The sequence below is a fragment of the Vicia villosa genome, unplaced genomic scaffold (assembly GCF_029867415.1).
Source record: "Vicia villosa cultivar HV-30 ecotype Madison, WI unplaced genomic scaffold, Vvil1.0 ctg.002934F_1_1, whole genome shotgun sequence".
Classification (NCBI taxonomy): Eukaryota; Viridiplantae; Streptophyta; class Magnoliopsida; order Fabales; family Fabaceae; genus Vicia; species Vicia villosa.
The window spans coordinates 153,598-174,510 of NW_026706072.1; the positions used below are offsets into that span (position 1 = coordinate 153,598).

The window sequence follows — 20,913 nt, forward strand, 5'->3', positions numbered from 1 at the left end:
AACATAAAAGTCCAAAATACATATTTTAAACCCAAGTCGAAATACTGTGTGAAGTTAACTGCTTCGACACTTCGAGATGCCTTGTGTCAAGCAACATTATTACACCATCCTTATCCTTATTATCCTTTTTGTGATGGGTAGAGAAGTTGTCCCCTTCTTAGAATTTGTTAGAAGATCTTATAATCAATCACCAGAAACATGAAAGTATGCTTTTATATTTTTTCTTAATTTTCCCTTTTATTTTTAATTATTTAAATATTAAACTATTTTATATTTATTAAAAAATAAAATTAGAGAATTATGAAAAATGTGAAGAAATAAAATAAATAAATACCTGTATAATTATTTTAAATTAAGTTTCTTATTTTTAATTATTTATAACTTTATAAAAAAATTAAAAATGTGAAATTTTTAATATATTTGACCCAAAATTAGAATTACTGACATTAAAACCTCCAAATTTTATTCGTGTTATGCTTCTGTTTACACAAAGTACTTCCTTTATTTTACATAATATAGTAGGGACAACTTACAACATAACTACATAAGATTACATTATTACACCATCTTTATGAAACCATCCTGGATTCGAGAATCAGGAGTAGCCAAAACACCCTCATTACGATTATTCTTAAGCTCATTCACTTCCTCTGGACTAAGTCCAAAAACATGAGCAAGAACTTCCGCAGGTGTAGCACTTATCGCAGAATCACGTCCTACCATTGTATTCACCTCAGCTCTATCACTCGTCTTAAAAACTACATATTCCAATCCCTCATTTCCTGCTTGTTCAGCCACCGCAAAATTCTGTGGCACCACCAACAACTTTCCCCTTCTCACCTCTCCATTGAACACCGATTTTCCCTCGCTATTCACCACTTGAACCCTTCCTCTTCCTCTCGTCACGTACAGGACGCTGTTTGCATTCATGTTCCAATGCGGCACAAATATACCATCCTGAAACAATTTAGTATAATGATGAATAAATCAGATATTGCGGGTTCAAACTCGAACATCTATCATATAAATTTGGACTAAAGAATCCAAATAACCAAAATTTAAAATGTTAGTTAATTTAGTTATACCTTGTAGAGTTTTACCCATTGGGCACTAAGATGAAGCAATCCAAGAACCGGAAGAGTCAAACTGTTGACTGATGTTATGCGACCGGCTCTTGGGTTGAATACATCGGCGCGTGAAGAATCAGCGAGGTTCTCGTGAAGCTTCATTGTACAAATAGTTTCCTCTAGGAAATTACCTTTTTGCCCCTCTCGTTCTTTAGTTTTTGTTCTTCTTTGTTTCTCTTTCTCCGTTTCTTCTTCCTCTTCTTCTCTTATCTCACCACCATGTTCACTTCTTTCTCTTTCACCATGGTGACGATGATGCTCTTCGGTTTTTGTTTCTTTCTCTTTTACCATTTCACCTTCTTCTCCTTTACCTTCATCTTCTTTGTGTCTTCTTGTCTCTTTTCGCCATTCACGGTGTTCTTGTTCTCGTTTACCAGGCTCATCTTCAACCACTTCTTCTTCCTCTACTACTTTTTCTTCGCGCTTTCGGTGTGTTCTCTCCTCTTCTGATCTAATTTCTGGCTCCAACGGTGGTCTTATAAGACTAAGACCTCCTTTCACATGTATAATTTGGTGCTTACCTTGTCCACCATCTGGAGATTGAAGCTTCCTAATTATTCTCTCTTTCACTTTCAAAACTTCTCCTAAGAAACGCGAATCAAAGCCACTGAACATGTTGTTACTCTCTTCTTCTTCACCATGCTTTCTTCCACTCTGTGTTAGTGGATTCCCACCAAGATAAAATCTCTACATTAACCACATGAACAAATCAGTATTAATCATCAAAAAATTATTTAGATTATATTAAAGTGCGAATCAATAATTTACTCAATAATTTACTCACTCTGGGGGCTCGATCGAGTTGGTTCAGTTTGCTGGAAGTGTCGAGAAGGCTGACGATAACGAGCGGGGTATTACCGTAATTGTAAGTCCAGTAAGGAACACCAGGTGGAATAGCAATAATGTCACCCTGCTTCACGTAACGAACCTTTTGGTGACGGTCTTGTTGTAGTTGTGGCCTTCCTCTTCTTTCCCATTGTGGCTCTTCATATGTCTCAGCACAACCAGGAATCGCCATTCCCAACACTCCCATTCCTGTGCATGCATGCATATATTAGAAACATTGTTGGATTAAATTTACTAGTGAATGAAGTATTCGTAAGTAACTAGAACTTGACCTTGTTCTACGAAATGGAGCTCAGGATATGCAACGTAAGATGGCAAAAGAAGACCATTGGGATCGATGGTGCGTTTGAGAACAGAGACACCAGCACAACGTAGGTCAGGTTGGGTAGGATCCCAGGTTTCGGTGAAACCAGCTTCGGAGTCATAGCGGTTGTCGGGTTCACGTGCGTCGATGGTATCGAGTTGGCACTCGTAGAACTCGCTTGGCTCACGTGGTAACTGGCGAGCTGAGCAGGTACACGTGAAGAGGAGCAAGATGGATAGAAGAGAGAAATAGTAGGAATTTGGATTTGCCATGTTGGGTGAAGTGAGTTAGGAGGAGAATGGAGATTGCTTTGCTACGTGGTGATTTATAGAGATGGAGAGAAGGTTGAATGGTGGACACGATGAATGTGAGTTTATGAAACGTGGACATTCTTTGCGGTGCATGTCTATCGAATCCTTCATTCTTACACCTCATCATGCTTTAATTATTGACACTGCGGTGCAATTTGTTCAGGGTGCCGCTGCAACAGAATCACTGCATTGAATTGCAATAGGCAGCACATTTACTCCTATAAAGTAACCTCACATCATTTTAACCTATTTAAAAAAATTCAAGAATCGAAGTGAAATGAATTGAAGTTAAAATAACCGAACTGTTATGATTGTAAATTAAACTATTATGCAGAAACAGTTTTAGAATTGAACCATAATTGAAATCGAACTGAATTGAAACTAAACTCAAACCGAATTAAAAATGAAAATGAAAAATATTTAAAATAAGTTAATTTTTTTAATTAAAAAAAAAGTTTAACGATTTGGTTCTTTGATAAACTGAATTTCGAAACAGTATATCAAACAAATAATTTTGATTATGTTCGATTCTTAATAAATTAAAACAGTTCGGTTCAGTTCAAGTAAATTTTTACTATGATTTGGTTCTGTTCAGTTTTTTTTACAAATTGTACCATGAACAACCCTAATTAAAATAATACATTACTTTCTTAAAAAATAATTCTCAATATTGTTAAGAGATCCAACAAGAGAGCTCTAAACAACAAAATACAAAAACACATTTCATTCTCAATACGAAGATGATATGTATTTAGGACTCTTGTTTTTTCTTCAATGATTCAAAACATTTTCTTTCACTTCTTCAAAGATCTGGTACATCAAACATCACTACTCATCTTGTTGTTGTTGTTGTGGTTGTTGAGATTCGAAATCCTAGAGATTTTATCTTGTTATTGTTTAAACAGATTTAAGTTACATGTTTATTGATTTTGTTGTTGTAGTTGTTGCTGAGACCCGTTATTAAGACCCTAAACTCTAGAGATTTAATCTTGTTGTTGTTGTTGTTTAAATAGATTTATGTTATAGGTTTATTGATGTTCTTGTTGTTGAGAGAGGTTTAATCTTATTGTTGGTGTTGTTTAAACAAATTTATGTTATAGTTGTATTGATGATGTTGTTGTAGTTTTGTTGAGAGATTGTTTTTTGAGTTGTTGATGTTATTATTGTTGTTGTTTAGTTATTCTACTACCCAAAGTTATGAAAATCTATATGTTATAGTTTTGTTGTTGTTATTGGGTTTTTGTTTGAGATTGATATTGATAGTGAGATTATGTTTTTTGTGATTCTTGTTGCATCTCTCATCTTGTTCCATCGAGTTGAGTTTATTATATCTAATGTCCATTGGTTGTTTCATTAACCCCTCTTTGAACATATAACCTATTAAATTAATTTTAGAAATAATCATATTAAAAATTATGTTGTATTTGAAACTTATCTTACACTGATAAATGATTTTCTAGCATTTAGCAACTCATCATTTATCTCATGTTCTGTTATCGTTAAAAGCTCTTCAATACTTCTAGTTTGTGTTCAACTTTCATCCATATTTGTTCATTTTTTAAAGCGTCAAATTTTATGATTTCAAGAACGAATTAGTAGAAAAGGAAGTGTTAAATAAAGAACTTGAACCATTGAAGAGATTTTAACTATTAATGAGCGTGAGATGAATGATGAGTTACAGGATGCTCAAAAATCATTAAGTTATTCTTCAAATATAACACAATTGTTCATATAATTATTTTCCTGACCAATTTTGAGAAGTTATATATTCAGTTAGGGTTTAGTAAAATAATCAATCCATATTAGATTTAATCAATTCAATCGTATTTTACCCGTCAGTTGAATGTAAGAACTAAGGTGAAAGGTGTTATACCCGTTAGTGGAATGTTAAAATCAAGGGGAAATATGTTTTCGCCATTTAAAAATTCCAAAAAGGATCTCCCTAAGGATCAAACCCATGATCTTTACACATTACATGTGGGTTGTGTTAAAACTGAGAGGTAAAGTGGCAAACTTTCCATGACGCCCTTCGTTACCTCTCATGAGAAACAAAAGTAAGACCTATTTTTCAACCGGGGTAAAATGTATTTTTCGTTGTAGTGCATGCTTGATGAGACTCTAAGTTGACCCTGTATGATGGGACTCTAAGTAGAGTCCCTCAGGCTAAACTTTAGACGAGCCTGTCTGATGAGATTTTAAGTCCCTCGGGCGAGACTTTAAGTTGAGAAAGAAGTTGAGGATTGGTGGAGTAACACTGTTCATAGGTTTGATGAGGAAGAAATTAAGGTTACTTGGGCTCTTTACCGTGATTCTTTTCTAGAGAACTATTTTCCAGAAGATGTGCGTGGAAAGAAATATGTGGAATTTCTTGAGTTGAAGCAGGGTAATGGAACTGTAGTGGAATATGCTGCAAGATTCCAAGAATTGATTAAGTATTGTCCTCATTACAACACTATGAATGTTGAGAGATCTAAGTGTCTGAAGTTTGTAAATGATTTGAGACTTGATATCAAGAACTGCGTCTGCTCAACCAACCATTTTCGGTGAGAACCACTCAGAGGATGTCTTTCAGCTTGTAGCTGGGAAGCCTTTGCCTCTGCCTCATTCCTTCGGGCCTGAGCCTTCGCTCTACCCACAAGTCTGCTCGAAACAAAACTGTCTCTACCCCTGGTCCTCACTAAAACAATTAAATAAGGCAAAAAAAGAGTTAAAAAATAAACTATCGAAAAATTCTGAAATTTTTGTTATTTTTCAAAAAAAAATGAACTAGCAGAAATTTAAAAAATTTCGGTACAAATGCCTCAAAAAGTACCGAAAATTTTGAAATTTCAAATAAGAAATACCAGAAATTTCAATGGATTTCTATCGAAAATTTTGCAAAATAATCGAAAACTCTTACTGTTTTGTGAAATTTCCGGCAATCGACTCCAAATTTTCGGTATCGCTCCTAGAATTTAAATTTTTTGATAATCTCTTGTAAATTTTGTGAAATGGTGAAATTTTTAATTTAATATTTTAGTCTTTTCATATAATTCGGAGGGGTGCCAAGCTATAACTGTAGGTTAATTTCTCTATTAGTTTGAGGTTTCCCTTGTATTGCGTCTGCTCATCTTGAAGTTATATATATATAATAAGAGAATTTTTTTATGCACTCATACACCTTTTTAGGGACCTCTGGTCAAAATTCCAAAATATCCCTTTAATTCGGATATGCATATCCGAAGTCCCCTTTTTTCTAAAAAAAAATGTGACGCCGCAAATACATATATGAAGTCACCCTTTTTTTGAAAAAAAATGGGTGACTTCAAATATGCATATGCGAAGTCACATTTTTTTTAGAAAAAAAGGGGACTTCGCATATGCATATCCGAAGTAATTTGACTTATTCAGGGAGCGCAAACAGACACTCCCCCCACTATTTTCATTCTCTTCAAATACCAAATAAACCCCAAACCAAAAAAACCTAATTTTTCCTAACACTACATTGAAGTTGAAAGGCTCCATTGATGATTCTCAAGCATCAAAACTTCCATAAAAGCACTTATATTCATTTCAACTTCAACTAAAAGCTCAAAAAATTGTGTAAGTGTTCTCTACTCAAACCTCATCCTCAAAAATGTTATTAGGTTTGTTAGAATCTAGAACAATATGTAGGTTGATGTTATTGTAGTTCAATGTTAGTGTTTGGATGTTAAAATTAGATTTTGAATGAGTTAGGGAAAGAAGTGGAAGCTTTGAAAAATGATTGTTCGTAGGTTAATTCACAAGTACATATCCGAAATACCCTCTAACCACTTTCGGATATGCACTTGCGAAATCTTCCGTGATCTGATTTTTTTTTAACTTTTCAAATATGTCTCATTAAATGGATGTTAAATCATTCCCTTACCTTACCTCTTATTAACTAGTCACATTTTTTCAGGCAAATGGATGACAACCAGGAACCGACCGATTGACTAAGACAAGGGAGGCCAAGCCAGACAGCCTCAACTCGGCGCGAGAGAGCCGCACAAAAATGAATGACTCGTGGACAGGGCCGAGTCCGCATGAAGGAAGCGCCTGCAGGATACTCCTCTGCACCGAGGAGTCGCATGTCTCGGACGTCTTCTTCTCGTGAGGTTACTCGGGAGGAGGAGGTACCTGAGCATGGTGAGGTACCTAAGAAGGAGGTTCACCATGAACATGATGATGTTGCTCAAGAGGATGTACATGATACACAAGAGGGGGAAACATCAACTACCCATGAGGGCCTTCTGACACATCCGTCTTGATATACTATCATGATCATGCCGCTCTACATATTTGGAATGGCGAGGTTGTTTTCTTATTGCACTTTTTAATTTAAACTGTTTACTTACAAATATTTGGGATGAATTTAAACGGTTTATTTTAACATTGTTATATTTTTGTTGTGACAGGAACAGATGCCCATAAGATCCGTGAACCATTTGCGGAAAATATTCGATCTCTTTAAATCGCAGGTCGAGTGGTTTAATAATGTTGCAGCTGGATCCAGACTTGACAGATTATGTTGTACCGGATATGTTACCATAAGCCATGACATGCAGGGAGCATTTGCCGAAAGGAGGCACAAGGAGACGTCGTCTTTTCACTTTTCTGTTTGAAAGTTGCCGATCACCCTCCATGATGGGGGCCTGTCTGCTCCACCTGCCTATCAGAGGGAGGTTAGTGAACCATTTCCGGTTACAAAGAGTTAAGGCCATCGAGTGATGGTAGATTATCTGCGTATGGACCCATATCTGGCTCTTGCACACTCCTTATGGTACCTTTCTTTTCAATTATATGACATTTAATTTGTTATTTATTCACTTGTACTAACATATTTTGCTATTTATATTTTAGAGCTGGATCATCTCTTTCTTCCACCGCATTCATGGCTACGATCTTGATCCGTTATACACTGACAACATGTCTAGGGCTGCACAATACATCCTCCAAAAGGGGAATCATAAAGTAGCGTCATATCGGGTATACCTCGATCGTACTGTTCACGATGACATAAACTGGACACCTTTCCGTGATTACCAACATGTTGTCCCCTTCAACCGCATCTCATTATATTTTGGTTGGTTAGCATGTGGGACTAACACCATGGGAAGCTATTTTCCGGAACGGTGCATCAGACAGGTTGGACGCGTGCAGATGATACCTAGGTCTCCATTTGAGGTTTCTCCCGACACCATTATCTTTCGAGCTCTCACTGATATCTTTCAGGATTGGGAGCATCATTTGGTGACAGAGGAGTATCAGGATATGTGGGCATCCCAAAGTTGGCACTATGTTGATGGATATGTGGCATGGTTTTTTAAAGTGTCACATCCTATCATGACACTCGATACTCCAGGACGTCCCCCTAGGTCAACGCATGAGGAGCTATTGGAGAATCATTAGGCCTAAGATGATCATGGCATTGATCTCCTATCAACATGTCAGCGGATACAGTTGATTGGGCATGAGACATTGGACAGAGGGATCATTCAGGAGGGCGGTGTAGAGGCGGTTGCCATAGTCGAAAGGATGGTCAGTGAGATGTCTAGTGCGACGGGCTATAGAAGGCAGAGGAGGTCGCAGGGGGTTAGGATTAGGCATACGCAGTAGTAGCAGTAGCCTAAGTTTATGACTTTCATTTCGTGCTGTAATATTTGTATGTTTTGCACTTTCAGAACAACAGTTGTACCGTATTTTTATATTTTATTTTATTTTACATAGTTGTTATTTCCAAATCATTTTATCGGATAAAAGGTATCAAATTTAGTTATTCTGTTTCTCCGATTTTATCAATGTAATGAGGAAGTGTTTTACAAAAATGACTGATGCAGAGCAAAATTTGCATGTGCATATCCGAAATACCCCTTTTATGTGATTTCAGATACACATATGCCAAAAAAACCTCTCATATCCTAATCTAACTACTAAATAATAAATCATTGTAAAAATAGTCATACATATCCGAAACATCCTAAAATGTGACAAAATGTAGGTTCTAATATGCATATGGGAAGGGCATTTTGAGGTTTTCAGGGTGGGTGTTAAAAAATATTCTCCCTATGTAATTCCAATACATCATTTTTCATCAATATGTTTTTTCTACACGCACATTTATTTATTTTATTGTTAATATATCATCTGACCATAACTTGGAATAGCAATATATATTGTTTTCGTAGCACAATAACTTTTGCAGAAAATCATACAGCATGGAAATTTCACTTTTTATTTATTCTCTTTCCGCCAAAGGTGTACAGTACATGACTCAGCTTATTTTTACACAACAAAGGCATCTAAGCCTTTGTTTTCTTATTCATTACTTTCATTATTATTTTCATAGATTTGGTGTCAAGTCTAAGCCGAAGCTCTGTTCTCATCGGATTCACGAGGTGGAACTAGAAATTTGAAGGGATTGTTGGACTTGAGCTGCCTTGCCTCATTCCTCTCCAAGTTGAATGTCGCTGCAACCACATCCAGTGGCATACTATTTATAGCTGATGATGTCCCTGCAAGTCTTGAAATAGCAGCTCTATCATTGGTCTTGAATGCTACATATGTGAACCTCTCGCTTACTGACTTAGCAGCCACTGCATAGTTTTGTGGCACTGTCAATGCACGACCGGCTTCTAGCTCCCCATCGAACACAGTGTTGCCATTGCAGTTCACAACTTGTAGCCTTGCACGTCCCTTCAATGCGTATAATATGCTGTTTGCGTTGAGGTTGTAGTGAGGCACGAACATAGCATTCTGTAAGAAGAATGTTTGACATAAAATTAACTCAAGCAAAACAAATTAAAAGTAATAGAAGAGAAAAAAAGAAAGAAAGAGAAATGATAGTACTCTGCGGAGAGATCCATGTTCGGCACTTAGTTTGAGCCACCTGAGAACTGGGAGGTCAAGGCTGGTAACAGTTTTGATTCTACCAGCTTGAGGATTGTAGATGTCTGGTGATGAAGATGAGCCAATGTTCAGCCGAAGTTTGGCAGTGCAAACGGTTTCCTCAAGCCCATTGTCTCCATGGCTTCTGCTTCCACCTTTTTGGCTGTCTTCCTCTTCGTCTCTTCTGCTTTTATGATGACTTGGCTGCCTCTCTTCCTTTTCATCTTCGTCTTCTTCTTGTCTGCTGCCTCTCGTGTGGCGTGCTTGCCTCTCCGGCGGGGTTATGATGCTGAGACCACCTTTCACTTTGACAATGGCTCCCTTCTCTTCATCTTCGTTCCTGCCTTGAAGTCTGTCCACTATATGCCTGTTCACGTTGAAAGCATCTTCCAAGAAATCCCTCTTGAAGCCACTCAAAATGTTGTTGCCTTCATTTTCTAGTTCTTGCTTTCCTCCTTGTTGATGCTGGTATCGTAGAAACTCTTGCTCATGGTTCCCAGCAAGATAGAATCTCTGTCAAACATATTTTCAGTCAAAATCAAACAATTGCAAATCTATACAATATATTATCATGTAATATATATTATATGGGAAGTTTAATTATGCTCAGGGCTCACCCTAGGCATCTGATCAAGCTGGTTATTGGAGCTACCCGTATCGGTAAGAGTGACTGCAATAACTGGAGTGTCTTGGTCATTGTACATCCAAAATACAATACCAGTAGGAACTGCAATGATATCACCCTCTCTAAATCGGTTAACCTTTTGGTGGCTGTCTCTGTACCTGCGTCCCTCTCCATGTTGAGATTCTCTTGGCTTCTCAAAGGTCTCAGGACAACCAGGGAATACCATGCCAAAATATCCATTACCTGACAATTGTATAGTAAAACACTAATTAGTATCATCAATATGTATGCATTGTAAGTAAAGAAGTTGAAAGAATATTAAAGTAACAAACCTTGTTGGATGTAAATTTCTTGAGGAGCATTGGAATAGTAAGGCCTGCGAAGGGCATTGCGCTGAAGTGTAGCACGAGAGAGGGCTACACCCGCACATCGAAATTGCCTGTTGTTTGGATTCCAAGTCTCAATGAGTCCACCTTCCGACTCTATACGGTTATCAGGCTGGAGGGCATTGAGGCGTTCCAGCTGACACTCATTTTGTTGAGACTGTTCTCTGTGAGCAAAGCAGGTAGTGAAAAGTAGAACACAAAGTGTAAGAGAGAGTGCAAGAAGCTTAGCAGCCATAGTTGTATCGAATATATGTTTGTGATGCGGAGAACCTTAATTTAGCATGGGAATTTATAGTGAAACAAAGGAGAGTATAGGAGGGACACATCAGCTCAAAGAAGATGCTTGGGTTGATGACCATTAGACATTCTTCATCTTGCATGGCTATGGAAGCCTTATGCGTTACACCTCATAAAATCACAAAGGCTCATTACTGCAGGTGGCTTCAATTCAACATGATCCATTACCAAAAAAAGTTATGAGAGCACCGGTGGTGATGGGGACCATATATAATATATAATTCATTTCTTTTCTTACAAATTTGCAATCTCTCTAATGTTACTGTCTTGTAATATTTAGATATATGAACCTGATTCACTTTCAAGTTAATGTGTGAAATTATCATCTGTATATTGAATGTTGGATAGGATTTAGTTTGACATGCGTGCATGTCTATCTATCTGGGTAAACTGAGAGAAGTCATGTAAAAATAGATGGATAGATGCAAATGCAATGCAATGGAATTATAGATAAAATGATGGAAATAGATTATCGAAATATGAATATTAATTATTTTTAGCAGATTAAGTATAATTTTCTTCTAAGAATAATTTTGTCATTTTAATATATAATACATAGCTTATCTTTATTTAGCTTATATTACACATGATAAAATTATTTATTTGTTTATTATTCTGGAAACATACATTTTCAAACAACTTGTAATCTCTCTAATGTTTTCTTCTTACATGTGTTTAATTTTAGTTTAATATCCATATCTCAATTAACTAAGAATCTCAGCTGCCAATTTTGCCCCTTAACTCTTGTACTATTCAGAGGACTCAATCAGTCTCCTATAGGTCATACCTTTCCATTTTCCACAATGATCATTTGTTACACAGTTCTGTTTTTAATGTGTTAGTACTAGACTTATTCATAAAACAACAAACAATTTTGATGTTTGGCAATATGGCTTAGGCCATTCACCTCACATTGTTTTACAACAGCTTTATAAAAAATTTCTTTACATATCATCTAATAAAAGCATCATTTGTGATTATTGTCAATTTGCTAACCAAACAAAATTACTTTTTTCTACTAGTATTCATGCATCTTTAAAATGCTTCTCATACATATGGTTGTTTGATGACTTTTCTAGATTTATGTGGACAATACTTATGAGAAATAAATCTGCCACTAGATAGTGCATTTCTAATTTTGTTAAATTTGTTTCTAAACAGATTTCTACTCATTAAAACTATAAAAAGTGATAACAAAATGAAATTTAACATGCCTTCTTTTTATTCCTTCTTTTGCACTTTACACCAGACATCATGTGCAGAAACTCCACAACAATGTTCTTTATTACATGCTTCTTCAAAAAACATTCATTTCTAGACATGTTTTTGTTGATTATATTTTTCCTTATAAGCATCACATTGATTATGTCATTTTACATGCTTCCGATGTCACCATGCCACTGATGCTGTTCTCTTTTATGATTCTTTCATGGTGCCCCATTGTCAATTGCATATTGATCAAAATTAAGATGTCCCCAATTACAGATATGACTCCAACCCTGATATGCAAGCCTCCCTTATTATTCTCCATACTGTTTATGTTCAAAATACTGATAATGCTGTGAGAAAATACTGATAAAAGTACAAAGCTAGATTAGCAACTAAATGGTATAGCCAAATAAAAGATATTGATTTATTTAAAACTTATTCTTCAGTTGCTTGGTTAACTACCAATTGGACTTATGTTTTCTCTCTCATCTATTAAAAACTGGCATTACATATTTACATGGAGATTTGGAACATAAAGTGTTCATGAAATTACAAAGCACTTAGATTCCCTTCTTTTTTTTTTGTATGATCATGGAACCAGGCCAAGGTATTAAAAGTATTCATACTCCAGCGTGAGAAAGGTTATTAGCTTAGCAAACTTATTTTATCACTTTCTTTTGGGATTAGTATTAGTTTGATGTTTCTCTTGTATTGGGCATGCTTATCTTGAAGCATTATATATATTCTGAGTCCTCTAGTTATTTGGACCTATGTAATCTCAATACATCATTTTTCATCAATATATTATTTCTACACTCAGATTTATTTATTGTTATTGTTATATATCATCTGGTTAGAACTTGGAGCAGCAATATATATATTTTTTTCATAGCACAATAACTTTCGCAGAAAATCATACAGCATGGAAATTTCACTTTTTATTTATTCTCTTTCCGCCAAAGGTGTACAGTACATGACTCAGCTTATTTTACATATACAACAAAGGCATCGAAGCCTTAGTTTTCTTATTCATTATTTTCATAGATTTGGTGCCAAGTCTAAGCCGAAGCTCTGTTCTGAGATTCACGTGGTGGAACTAGAAATTTGAAGGGATTGTTGGACTTTAGCTGCCTTGCCTCATTCCTCTCCAAGTTAAATGTCGCTGCAACCACATCCACAGGCATACTATTTATAGCTGATGATGTCCCTGCAAGCCTTGAAATAGCAGCTCTATCATTGGTCTTGAATGCTACATATGTGAACCTCTCGCTTACTGACTTAGCAGCCACTGCATAGTTTTGTGGCACTGTCAATGCACGGCCGGCTTCTAGCTCTCCATCAAACACAGTGTTGCCATTGCAGTTCACAACTTGTAGCCTTGCACGCCCCTTCAATGCGTATAGTACGCTGTTTGCATTCAGATTGTAGTGAGGCACGAACATAGCATTCTGTATGAAGATTGTTTGACATAAAATTAAGTCACATTAAATTAAGTCATGGAAAACAAATTAAAAGTAATAAAAGAGAGAAAAAGAAAGAAAGAGAAATGATAGTACTTTGCGGAGAGATCCATGCTCAGCACTGAGTTTGAGCCACCTGAGAACTGGAAGGTCAAGGCTTGTAATAGTTTTGATTCTACCAGCTTGAGGATTGTAGATGTCTGGTGATGAAGATGAACCAATATTCATACGAAGTTTGGCACTGCAAATGGTATCCTCAAGCCCGTTGTCTCCATGGCTTCTGCTTTCACCTTTTTTGCTGTCTTCCTCTTCGTCTCTTCTGCTTTTATGATGACTTGGCTGTCTCTCTTCCTTTTCATCTTCTTCTTCTTCTTGTCTGCTGCCTCTCTGGTGGTGCGCTTGCCTCTCTGGTGGGGTTATGATGCTGAGACCACCTTTCACTTTAACAATGGCTCCCTTCTCTTCATCTTCGTTCCTGCCTTGAAGTCTGTCAACTATATGCCTGTTCACATTGAAAGCATCTTCCAAGAAATCCCTCTTGAAGCCACTGAAAATGTTGTTGCCTTCATTTTCTTGTTCTTCTTTTCCTCCTTGTTGATGCTGGTATCGTAGAAACTCTTGCTCAAAGTTCCCAGCAAGATAGAATCTCTGTCAAACATATTTTTAGTTAAAATCAAAAAATTATGTTACTGTTTTGGATATTAAATTACCATGCAATATCTATTATATGGGAAGTTTAATTATGCTCAGTACTCACCCTAGGCGTCTGATCAAGCTGGTTATTGGAGCTACCCGTATCGGTAAGGGAAATGGCAATAACTGGAGTATCTTGGTCATTGTACATCCAAAATACAATACCAGTAGGAACTGCAATGATATCACCCTCTCTGAATCGGTTAACCTTTTGGTGGCTGTCTCTATATCTGCGTCCCTCTCTTTGTTCAGATTCCCGTGGCTCCTCATAGGTCTCAGGACAACCAGGGAATACCATGCCAAAATATCCATTACCTATAATTGGTATAATAAACACTAATTAGTAATGTATCACTAATATGTATAGAATGTAAATAAAGAGGTTTAAAGAATATCAAAGTAACAAACCTTGTTGGATGTAAATTTCTTGGGGAGCATTGGAATAGTAAGGTCTGCGAAGGGCATTGCGTTGAAGGGTAGCACGAGAGAGGGCCACACCTGCACATCGGAATTGCCTGTTGTTAGGATTCCAAGTCTCAATGAGTCCACCTTCCGACTCTATACGGTTATCAGGTTCGAGGGCATTGAGGCGTTCCAGCTGACACTCATTTTGTTGTGGCTGTTCTCTCAGAGCGAAACAGCCTCCCAAAAGTAGAAAACAGAATGAAAGAGAAAGTGCAAGAAGCTTAGCCATGATGACAGATACTTAGAGAATGTTGGTTGTGATGCGGAGAACCTTAGTGAGAAGTGGTAATTTATAGGGAGGAGAGGGCGGTGAAGGTTGGACACGTCATAGAAACTTTGGTGCTGAGAATTAGACATTCTGCAGCTTGCATGGCTATGAAATTCTTATTCTTTACACCTAAGTATGATAGAGCAGGTGGCTTCATCATCTCCATTACCAGACAGAGCATACTTGTTACGATTCTTATAATTGATATCGGTGGTGGGGGACCATGGCTTCACTTCTAATTCCTCCATGATTCTTTCTTCTCATATTCTGCATTACAAAGATTTATGAACAATACAAATTCAGTTACTAACTAATCCTTAAAACTAAGTGTTACTACTCCTATAGTACTATTCCAGGGTTTGAAAAACATTATTATCAATTTAGTATCAGTATCTTATAAATGTGAAAATTTCATCCACCAGTTTAATGAGATGTCATACTTTTACCTCTAAATGCGAGTTTACTCAAAAGAAATCAAATTCTATAAACATTTAGGGTGTAATTTAATGATAATTACCTTTTAAAAAAACTAATGCAATAACACCTAAGTAAATTAAGGGTTTCTTTTATAAATTGGTAGAAAATATATTGAGAATTAGTGGTGATATGTTCAATAACATAGAGTAAAGGAAACATTAGCCTCTTTACTAACATTTTCTATTTTTATTGATTAAAATTTGAGTAAATTTTCCTTGTTTTAAAATATATGATAAATCATTCAAATAAATAATTGTGCATATTTTGGAGATTATTAAAATGCTAATAAGTTTTATTTATTTCTAGATATGAATTATCTTTAATTAATTTTGGGTTAAATATACGATTCTCCCTTCCTAGGGCGAGTTTTGGTTTTCCCCCTGAAGTATTTTTTTTTTTTGTGATTCGTCTCTTATAAAATAAAGATTCTATTTTCAGTAGCCCCTATTCCTTGTTTGACTGACTGGACGTTTGGAATCTGACTAGGTGGCATGGCTTGAGTTGCCCTTATAAAATAAATATTTTCTTTTCAATAGCCTCAATTTCTTGTTTGGCTGACTGGGCGTTTGGAATTTGACTAGGTGGTGTAACGCCATGTATATAATTAATTATTTAATTAAATATTTTTGAATTATTTTCGAACTAATTGTCGAAATTGTGAATTGTTGTGAAATGTTGATTTAAGTTGTCAAGTTGTTAGTTGATTAATTTAGTTGATTAAGTTGTACAAATAGTATTAGAATAATATTATGTTATTTATATGAGCTTATAATGGTTAGAAGTAGTAATTGTGGGGGTATAGAAATTAGGCCCAATAGAATAATAGAATAATAGTGTTATTATGTTGTGTAGTTGAATAAAAAGGAAATTAGTAGTTGCAGTAAGAAAAATAGGTTTCTATCACAAAGAGAAATGAGGGTTTGGAGAAAGTACGTGGAGGTTGCTGTGAAGAGGAAAAAGTGGAAGAAGAGGCAAGCTAGGTGCAACCGGAGAGTTATAGAGCGGTCTCCAATCCATGGTAAGGGTGGAGTTCTGACTCTATAATAGGGTATATGATGAATAGTATGTGAGATTGGGTTTATGAAATTGCTTCTGTTAGTGTTTGATTTGTTGTGGTTGATACTGAAAATTTGTTATTGTTGATTAATCCGTTGTTGAAGAATTAGTCTATGTTGATTGGGTATAATTTTATGTTGCTGTAATGTTGTTGTGTTGGTCAAATTTAAAAAACTGTAATCGAAAGAGAAATTGAGAATAGGTGGAACCCCCTAGGTAGCAGAAGAGAAAAAAATGAAAAGGGATGAGAGGCGCCTGCCTCTCATCATGTGCATATCAAGAGGCGCATGCCTCGTGGGAAATGGGGGAAGAGAGAGGCGCTAGCCTCCAGTAGAGGGAGTGAGTGCCTCTCATCATGATTTTGGCACCTTATTATATTAGTTCCTATATAACATGTGCTGCTAATTAGCTAATTTCCTAATTAAATTACGAACATGTTTAGTAATGAAAACACATGTAAATCATGAGAAATAGAACTAATTACTTGTATATGTTAGTAACTGCTACAGGAGATTAATGATAGCAGAAAAATACTAATGGTGAATATTCGTAGAAAATAAATTAGCAAATTATTCATATAGCAACTAGTGGTGGAATTCAGTAAATAAATTGCAGGAAATTGTGGAACTATCTGGCTGTAAAATAATACAAGTATTGGTGTGAAATCATTGACAGCAGTACTAGTGGACGTAGCAGAGTAGAAAATATTAGAAATTTTAGTAGAAAATTAATTAGTAGAACTTAGTCGAATTGGCAAGATAATTAAACAGCGCGTTTGTGAATATTTCGGTTAAGACCGAGGAATGTATAAGTTGTTGCGATATAGATATTCAATTACTACGAAATAGAATTAATAGAACTTTTAATCGTTAATTATTTGGTTGGTATGGTTGAATTGTCCGGATATTTACGGAACATTTGTAGCATATTTGGGGTTGATTCGGTGTGTTGTATACTTTGTCGAAAAATGCGAAATTTCAGGTGGTGTTGAATTTTCTTGAATAGCCTTTGATTATTGGCAAATATTAAGTTGTAGGCCCATGGCCAATGATGTTTTGTTGTTGTGCTGCTGCTGAATTCTATTCGTTGTTATGTTTTTGCTAATATGTTGCGGTGGTCGATAATTGTTGATGTTGTTGTTAATATGGTTGTTGATGATTGTTGTCAATGTTGTTGTGTTGCGGTTGTCGTTTATGTTGTCTTTAATTTCTGGCAGACAAGTTGAGGGCTTACGCCTGTGCTGATATGTTGTTGTTATGTTGCCCAAATTAATTGGCAAATTCAAGTTGTAGGCTTATGGCCAATGTTGATGTTGTTGTTATGTTGTTGTTTAGTAATTATTGTTGTGTGTTTTGTCGCATTCATTGTTGTCGCATACATAGCATATTCAAGTTGGAGTTGATGCTCGGTAAGTTGGCCTGGATTGGAAAATATTAAGTTGAAGGCTTATGCCTTATTTTAAAGTTGAAGGCTTATGCCTTGTTGACGCCTCTATTAACTGGCGGTTTCTAAGTTGGGAGTTCTGCTCCATTGGTACCACATGCATGTGCATTGTACGAGTCGCATTCCGAGTTGCATTCTGAGTTGTTGTTGTGATGATAAAGTAGTCGTTATATTATGTTGATAATTTTGTGGTGATGAATGTTGTTTGAAAGCTGTTGAAGTGGTGATTTTATATAATTTGGTCTAATATGTTGTTTATCATACACTCAATTATATGGTTTGATATCTCATCCCTTTTGCTTAAATGTTATCCCTATGTTGGTAACATGCAGGTAATCTAGAGTGAAGAATGCTTATCTTCATTCGTTTGAGTCAGGTGTTGATCGCTCTGATACGTAACACTTGGGGGGATGAACGTGTGTTTTCTTTATTGTTAGTTTTCATTATGTTGCTGAATTTTTAAGTTGATTTCATTAAAGAATTGATGTTTTGAAGTTGATTTTAAGTTGGAGAAGATGTTTTGGTATTTTTCTTTGAATTTATGAATCCGTTGTGTAGTAATGAAAGTTGTTTTATTTTTAAAGACTAAACAGGTTGTTGTCGGTTCAACCGAAATCATGTGTTATGTATATGATTTACAAATGATTGAATGTTGTCGTTTTGAAGTTGAAAGTGTAGCATTCCATGTAATGTTGGAAATTTTATAACTCTGATTTTTAGAATATTCCTTGGGTAGAATTGAGGTGTTACAGGTGGTATGGCTTGAGTTTCTGACATGGATTAATGTTGATTTTTTCCTTAAAAAACCAACTAGAACTTTTTGTTACATCCAGGATTCGAACCAAACGGCCAACCGCTGAACCAACTCCTTTCATTTGTAATAATCTTGCTCCATAAACAATAATTAGAACAAAAATTGAAAACAGAACAAATCCCTAATCTTCCTTCCATCTTCTTCTTCAAATTGAAAGACTTTTCTCTAATCCTCCATGTTCCAATTTTGGTAACACATAAAATCAACACTGTGACACTAAAATCCTCCATCTCCTAAATCAATTCATCCGTAATTACACTACGGCTACGAAATCAATTCCTCCGTAATTTAAAACAAAAATCCCCAATTTGAAAATCCTAAATCTCAGTATATTAGATCTTTATGAAATGAATGTTAATCTGGATTTTCAGATTCATGACCAAGATCAGTTTATTATATTGAAGGAGGAGAATCAATCATTTCCCACTAGAACATTAAAAGTTCTACGTGAATTGAATTGGGGTTTGAGAAACCCCACTAGAACGATAAAAGTTCTGAACGAAAATTTGAAAACCCCATTTTTTGAGATAAAAATTGAATCTTTTTCTTGTGGGTGTGAGGGATTCAAATTGAATTGGGGATTGAGAAAATTGTGAATATTTTTCTTGTGGGTGTGAGAGATGAAAATTGAATCTTTTTCTTGTGGGTGTGAGAGATATAAATTGAATCTTTTTCTTGTGGGTTTGAGAAATTTGATGAAAAAACTAAAGAAGAACAAGAACATGGAATAAGAGAAAAGGGTTGGAAGAAAAACTGAAGAAAATTGTTCTTTTGTTGTTGTTGTTATTGTACAAAAGCAATTATGAGAGAGATGAAGCAGTTTACGTTATGGATTCTTGGTGTTTTCTTGATCATAGTTATTCCAGACGAGAACATGTGAGAGAGATGAAGCAGATTTGTTTTGGTTTCTCTCTCTTAGTTAAATGTCTTGTGTTAACGTCTTTGAGAGAAACATTAACAAAAAAGAGTAGTTAGTCTGGTGGTTGGGGGCTTGGCATTTCATTTCATGTTCATGGGTTCGATTTCTCCTGGAATTAAATTTTTAAGATATATTTCTTATGTTTTCATATGAAGCTAATACACAGTCAACAAAATTAATGCCACCTAGTTAGATTCCAAACGCCCAATCATCCAAACAAGGGATAAGGGCTACAGAAAACAGAATCTTTATTTTATAAGGGGGGAATCACAAAAAAAATACTTCAGGGGGGAAAAACCAAAACTCGCCCTGATGGGAGGGGGAATCGTATATTAAACCCATTAATTTTGGAGAAAAGATGATGAAGTTCTGAAAGAAATGATGTTTTTGAGTTTTGTTTATGAAATAAATGATGTTTTTGAATTTTTTTTATGAAAGAAATGATGTTTTTGAGTTTGGTTTGGTGGAGAAATAAGAGTATCGTAAATGAAACGTTTGAAGGTAGAACATGAAGTTCGTCTAAGTTGGAAGTTTGTCTATGGTTCTGTTTGGTAAAATTAGCAGTAGGGTGATTAGCTAACTTATAGCTTATAACTTATGATTGATGGCTGATATCTTATAGCATACAGCTGATGACTGATGACAGATAGCTGATAAGCTAATTAAAGTGTTTGGTAAAATTAGCAGTTTAACTAACTGATAAATGTAAAATGACATAAAGAGACATTTCTTAATTAATAATTAAATGCACATTTAAAATAATTAAAATTTATAAGAGTAATAATGGAAGAAAAAATGATAAGATATAAGTTATAAGCTAAAACGCTAAAATAGCGTATAAAAAAATAGAAGCTATTAAAATAAGCCATAAGTTCGTGATGAAAAGACTGTTATCAAACAAGTCTTTTATTATCTTACGAGCTTATAAGCTATAAGCTCAAAATATGGCTTTCCAAACATAGCCTAAGTTTTAGGTTTCACGCGGATTACTAATATTAGTGTCTTGAGCATTGATAATCACTAAATGGACGGTCAAGATTTGTTTAATGACAGTGAAGAAACTCAATAAGTGCGCTACATACAAAAGTTGTATTAAATAACTGGCGTTCTATGTCTTTTAATAAAATATAAAAAATGCAGCAGTAGAACAACAACAACAGCAAGATTTGAACTCACGACAATACGCTACATATAACAACGGTTGTATTAAACAACCGTTGTTGTATGTCTTTTGATAAAATATAAAAAATGCATCTTATCAAAAAAATATATATATAAAATGTAGCAGTAGAATGATAACAACAGCAAAGTTCAAACTTATGACC

The 20,913-nt window shown here is 35.5% G+C and overlaps 3 protein-coding genes across 3 annotated transcripts; all 3 read right to left on the minus strand.

The window, feature by feature from the left end:
• Positions 1-441: 441 nt before the first annotated feature.
• Positions 442-2,581, minus strand: LOC131640096 (conglutin alpha 2-like). Its single transcript, XM_058910501.1, has 4 exons — positions 2,246-2,581; positions 1,912-2,162; positions 1,086-1,814; positions 442-957 (listed from the first exon to the last, which is right to left on the minus strand). Exons 1-4 carry the CDS (start codon positions 2,547-2,549, stop codon positions 559-561), a joined length of 1,683 nt encoding a protein of 560 aa, XP_058766484.1. The 5' UTR covers positions 2,550-2,581; the 3' UTR covers positions 442-558.
• Positions 2,582-8,800: 6,219 nt separating this feature from the next.
• On the minus strand, positions 8,801-10,753 carry LOC131640108 (legumin A2-like). The gene is made up of 4 exons (XM_058910516.1): positions 10,434-10,753; positions 10,094-10,344; positions 9,438-9,989; positions 8,801-9,344 (listed from the first exon to the last, which is right to left on the minus strand). The coding sequence occupies exons 1-4, from the start codon at positions 10,720-10,722 to the stop codon at positions 8,952-8,954; spliced, it is 1,485 nt and encodes a 494-aa protein (XP_058766499.1). The 5' UTR covers positions 10,723-10,753; the 3' UTR covers positions 8,801-8,951.
• Positions 10,754-12,909: 2,156 nt separating this feature from the next.
• Positions 12,910-14,881, minus strand: LOC131640104 (legumin A-like). Its single transcript, XM_058910509.1, has 4 exons — positions 14,555-14,881; positions 14,211-14,461; positions 13,550-14,101; positions 12,910-13,441 (listed from the first exon to the last, which is right to left on the minus strand). The coding sequence occupies exons 1-4, from the start codon at positions 14,838-14,840 to the stop codon at positions 13,052-13,054; spliced, it is 1,479 nt and encodes a 492-aa protein (XP_058766492.1). The 5' UTR covers positions 14,841-14,881; the 3' UTR covers positions 12,910-13,051.
• Positions 14,882-20,913: the final 6,032 nt, after the last annotated feature.

Excerpts from the sequence above, each read along its gene's own strand:
- LOC131640104 (XM_058910509.1), bottom strand. The coding sequence starts at position 14,840 with ATGGCTAAGCTTCTTGCACTTTCTCTTTCATTCTGTTTTCTACTTTTG. Across the intron at positions 14,102-14,210 it reads AGCTTGATCAGACGCCTAGG|AGATTCTATCTTGCTGGGAA; the intron begins GTGAGTACTGAG and ends TATGTTTGACAG. Across the intron at positions 13,442-13,549 it reads AGCATGGATCTCTCCGCAAA|AATGCTATGTTCGTGCCTCA; the intron begins GTACTATCATTT and ends ATCTTCATACAG.
- LOC131640108 (XM_058910516.1), bottom strand. The coding sequence starts at position 10,722 with ATGGCTGCTAAGCTTCTTGCACTCTCTCTTACACTTTGTGTTCTACTT. Across the intron at positions 9,990-10,093 it reads AGCTTGATCAGATGCCTAGG|AGATTCTATCTTGCTGGGAA; the intron begins GTGAGCCCTGAG and ends TATGTTTGACAG. Across the intron at positions 9,345-9,437 it reads AACATGGATCTCTCCGCAGA|AATGCTATGTTCGTGCCTCA; the intron begins GTACTATCATTT and ends TTCTTCTTACAG.
- LOC131640096 (XM_058910501.1), bottom strand. The coding sequence starts at position 2,549 with ATGGCAAATCCAAATTCCTACTATTTCTCTCTTCTATCCATCTTGCTC. Across the intron at positions 1,815-1,911 it reads AACTCGATCGAGCCCCCAGA|AGATTTTATCTTGGTGGGAA; the intron begins GTGAGTAAATTA and ends TGGTTAATGTAG. Across the intron at positions 958-1,085 it reads AATGGGTAAAACTCTACAAG|GATGGTATATTTGTGCCGCA; the intron begins GTATAACTAAAT and ends AAATTGTTTCAG.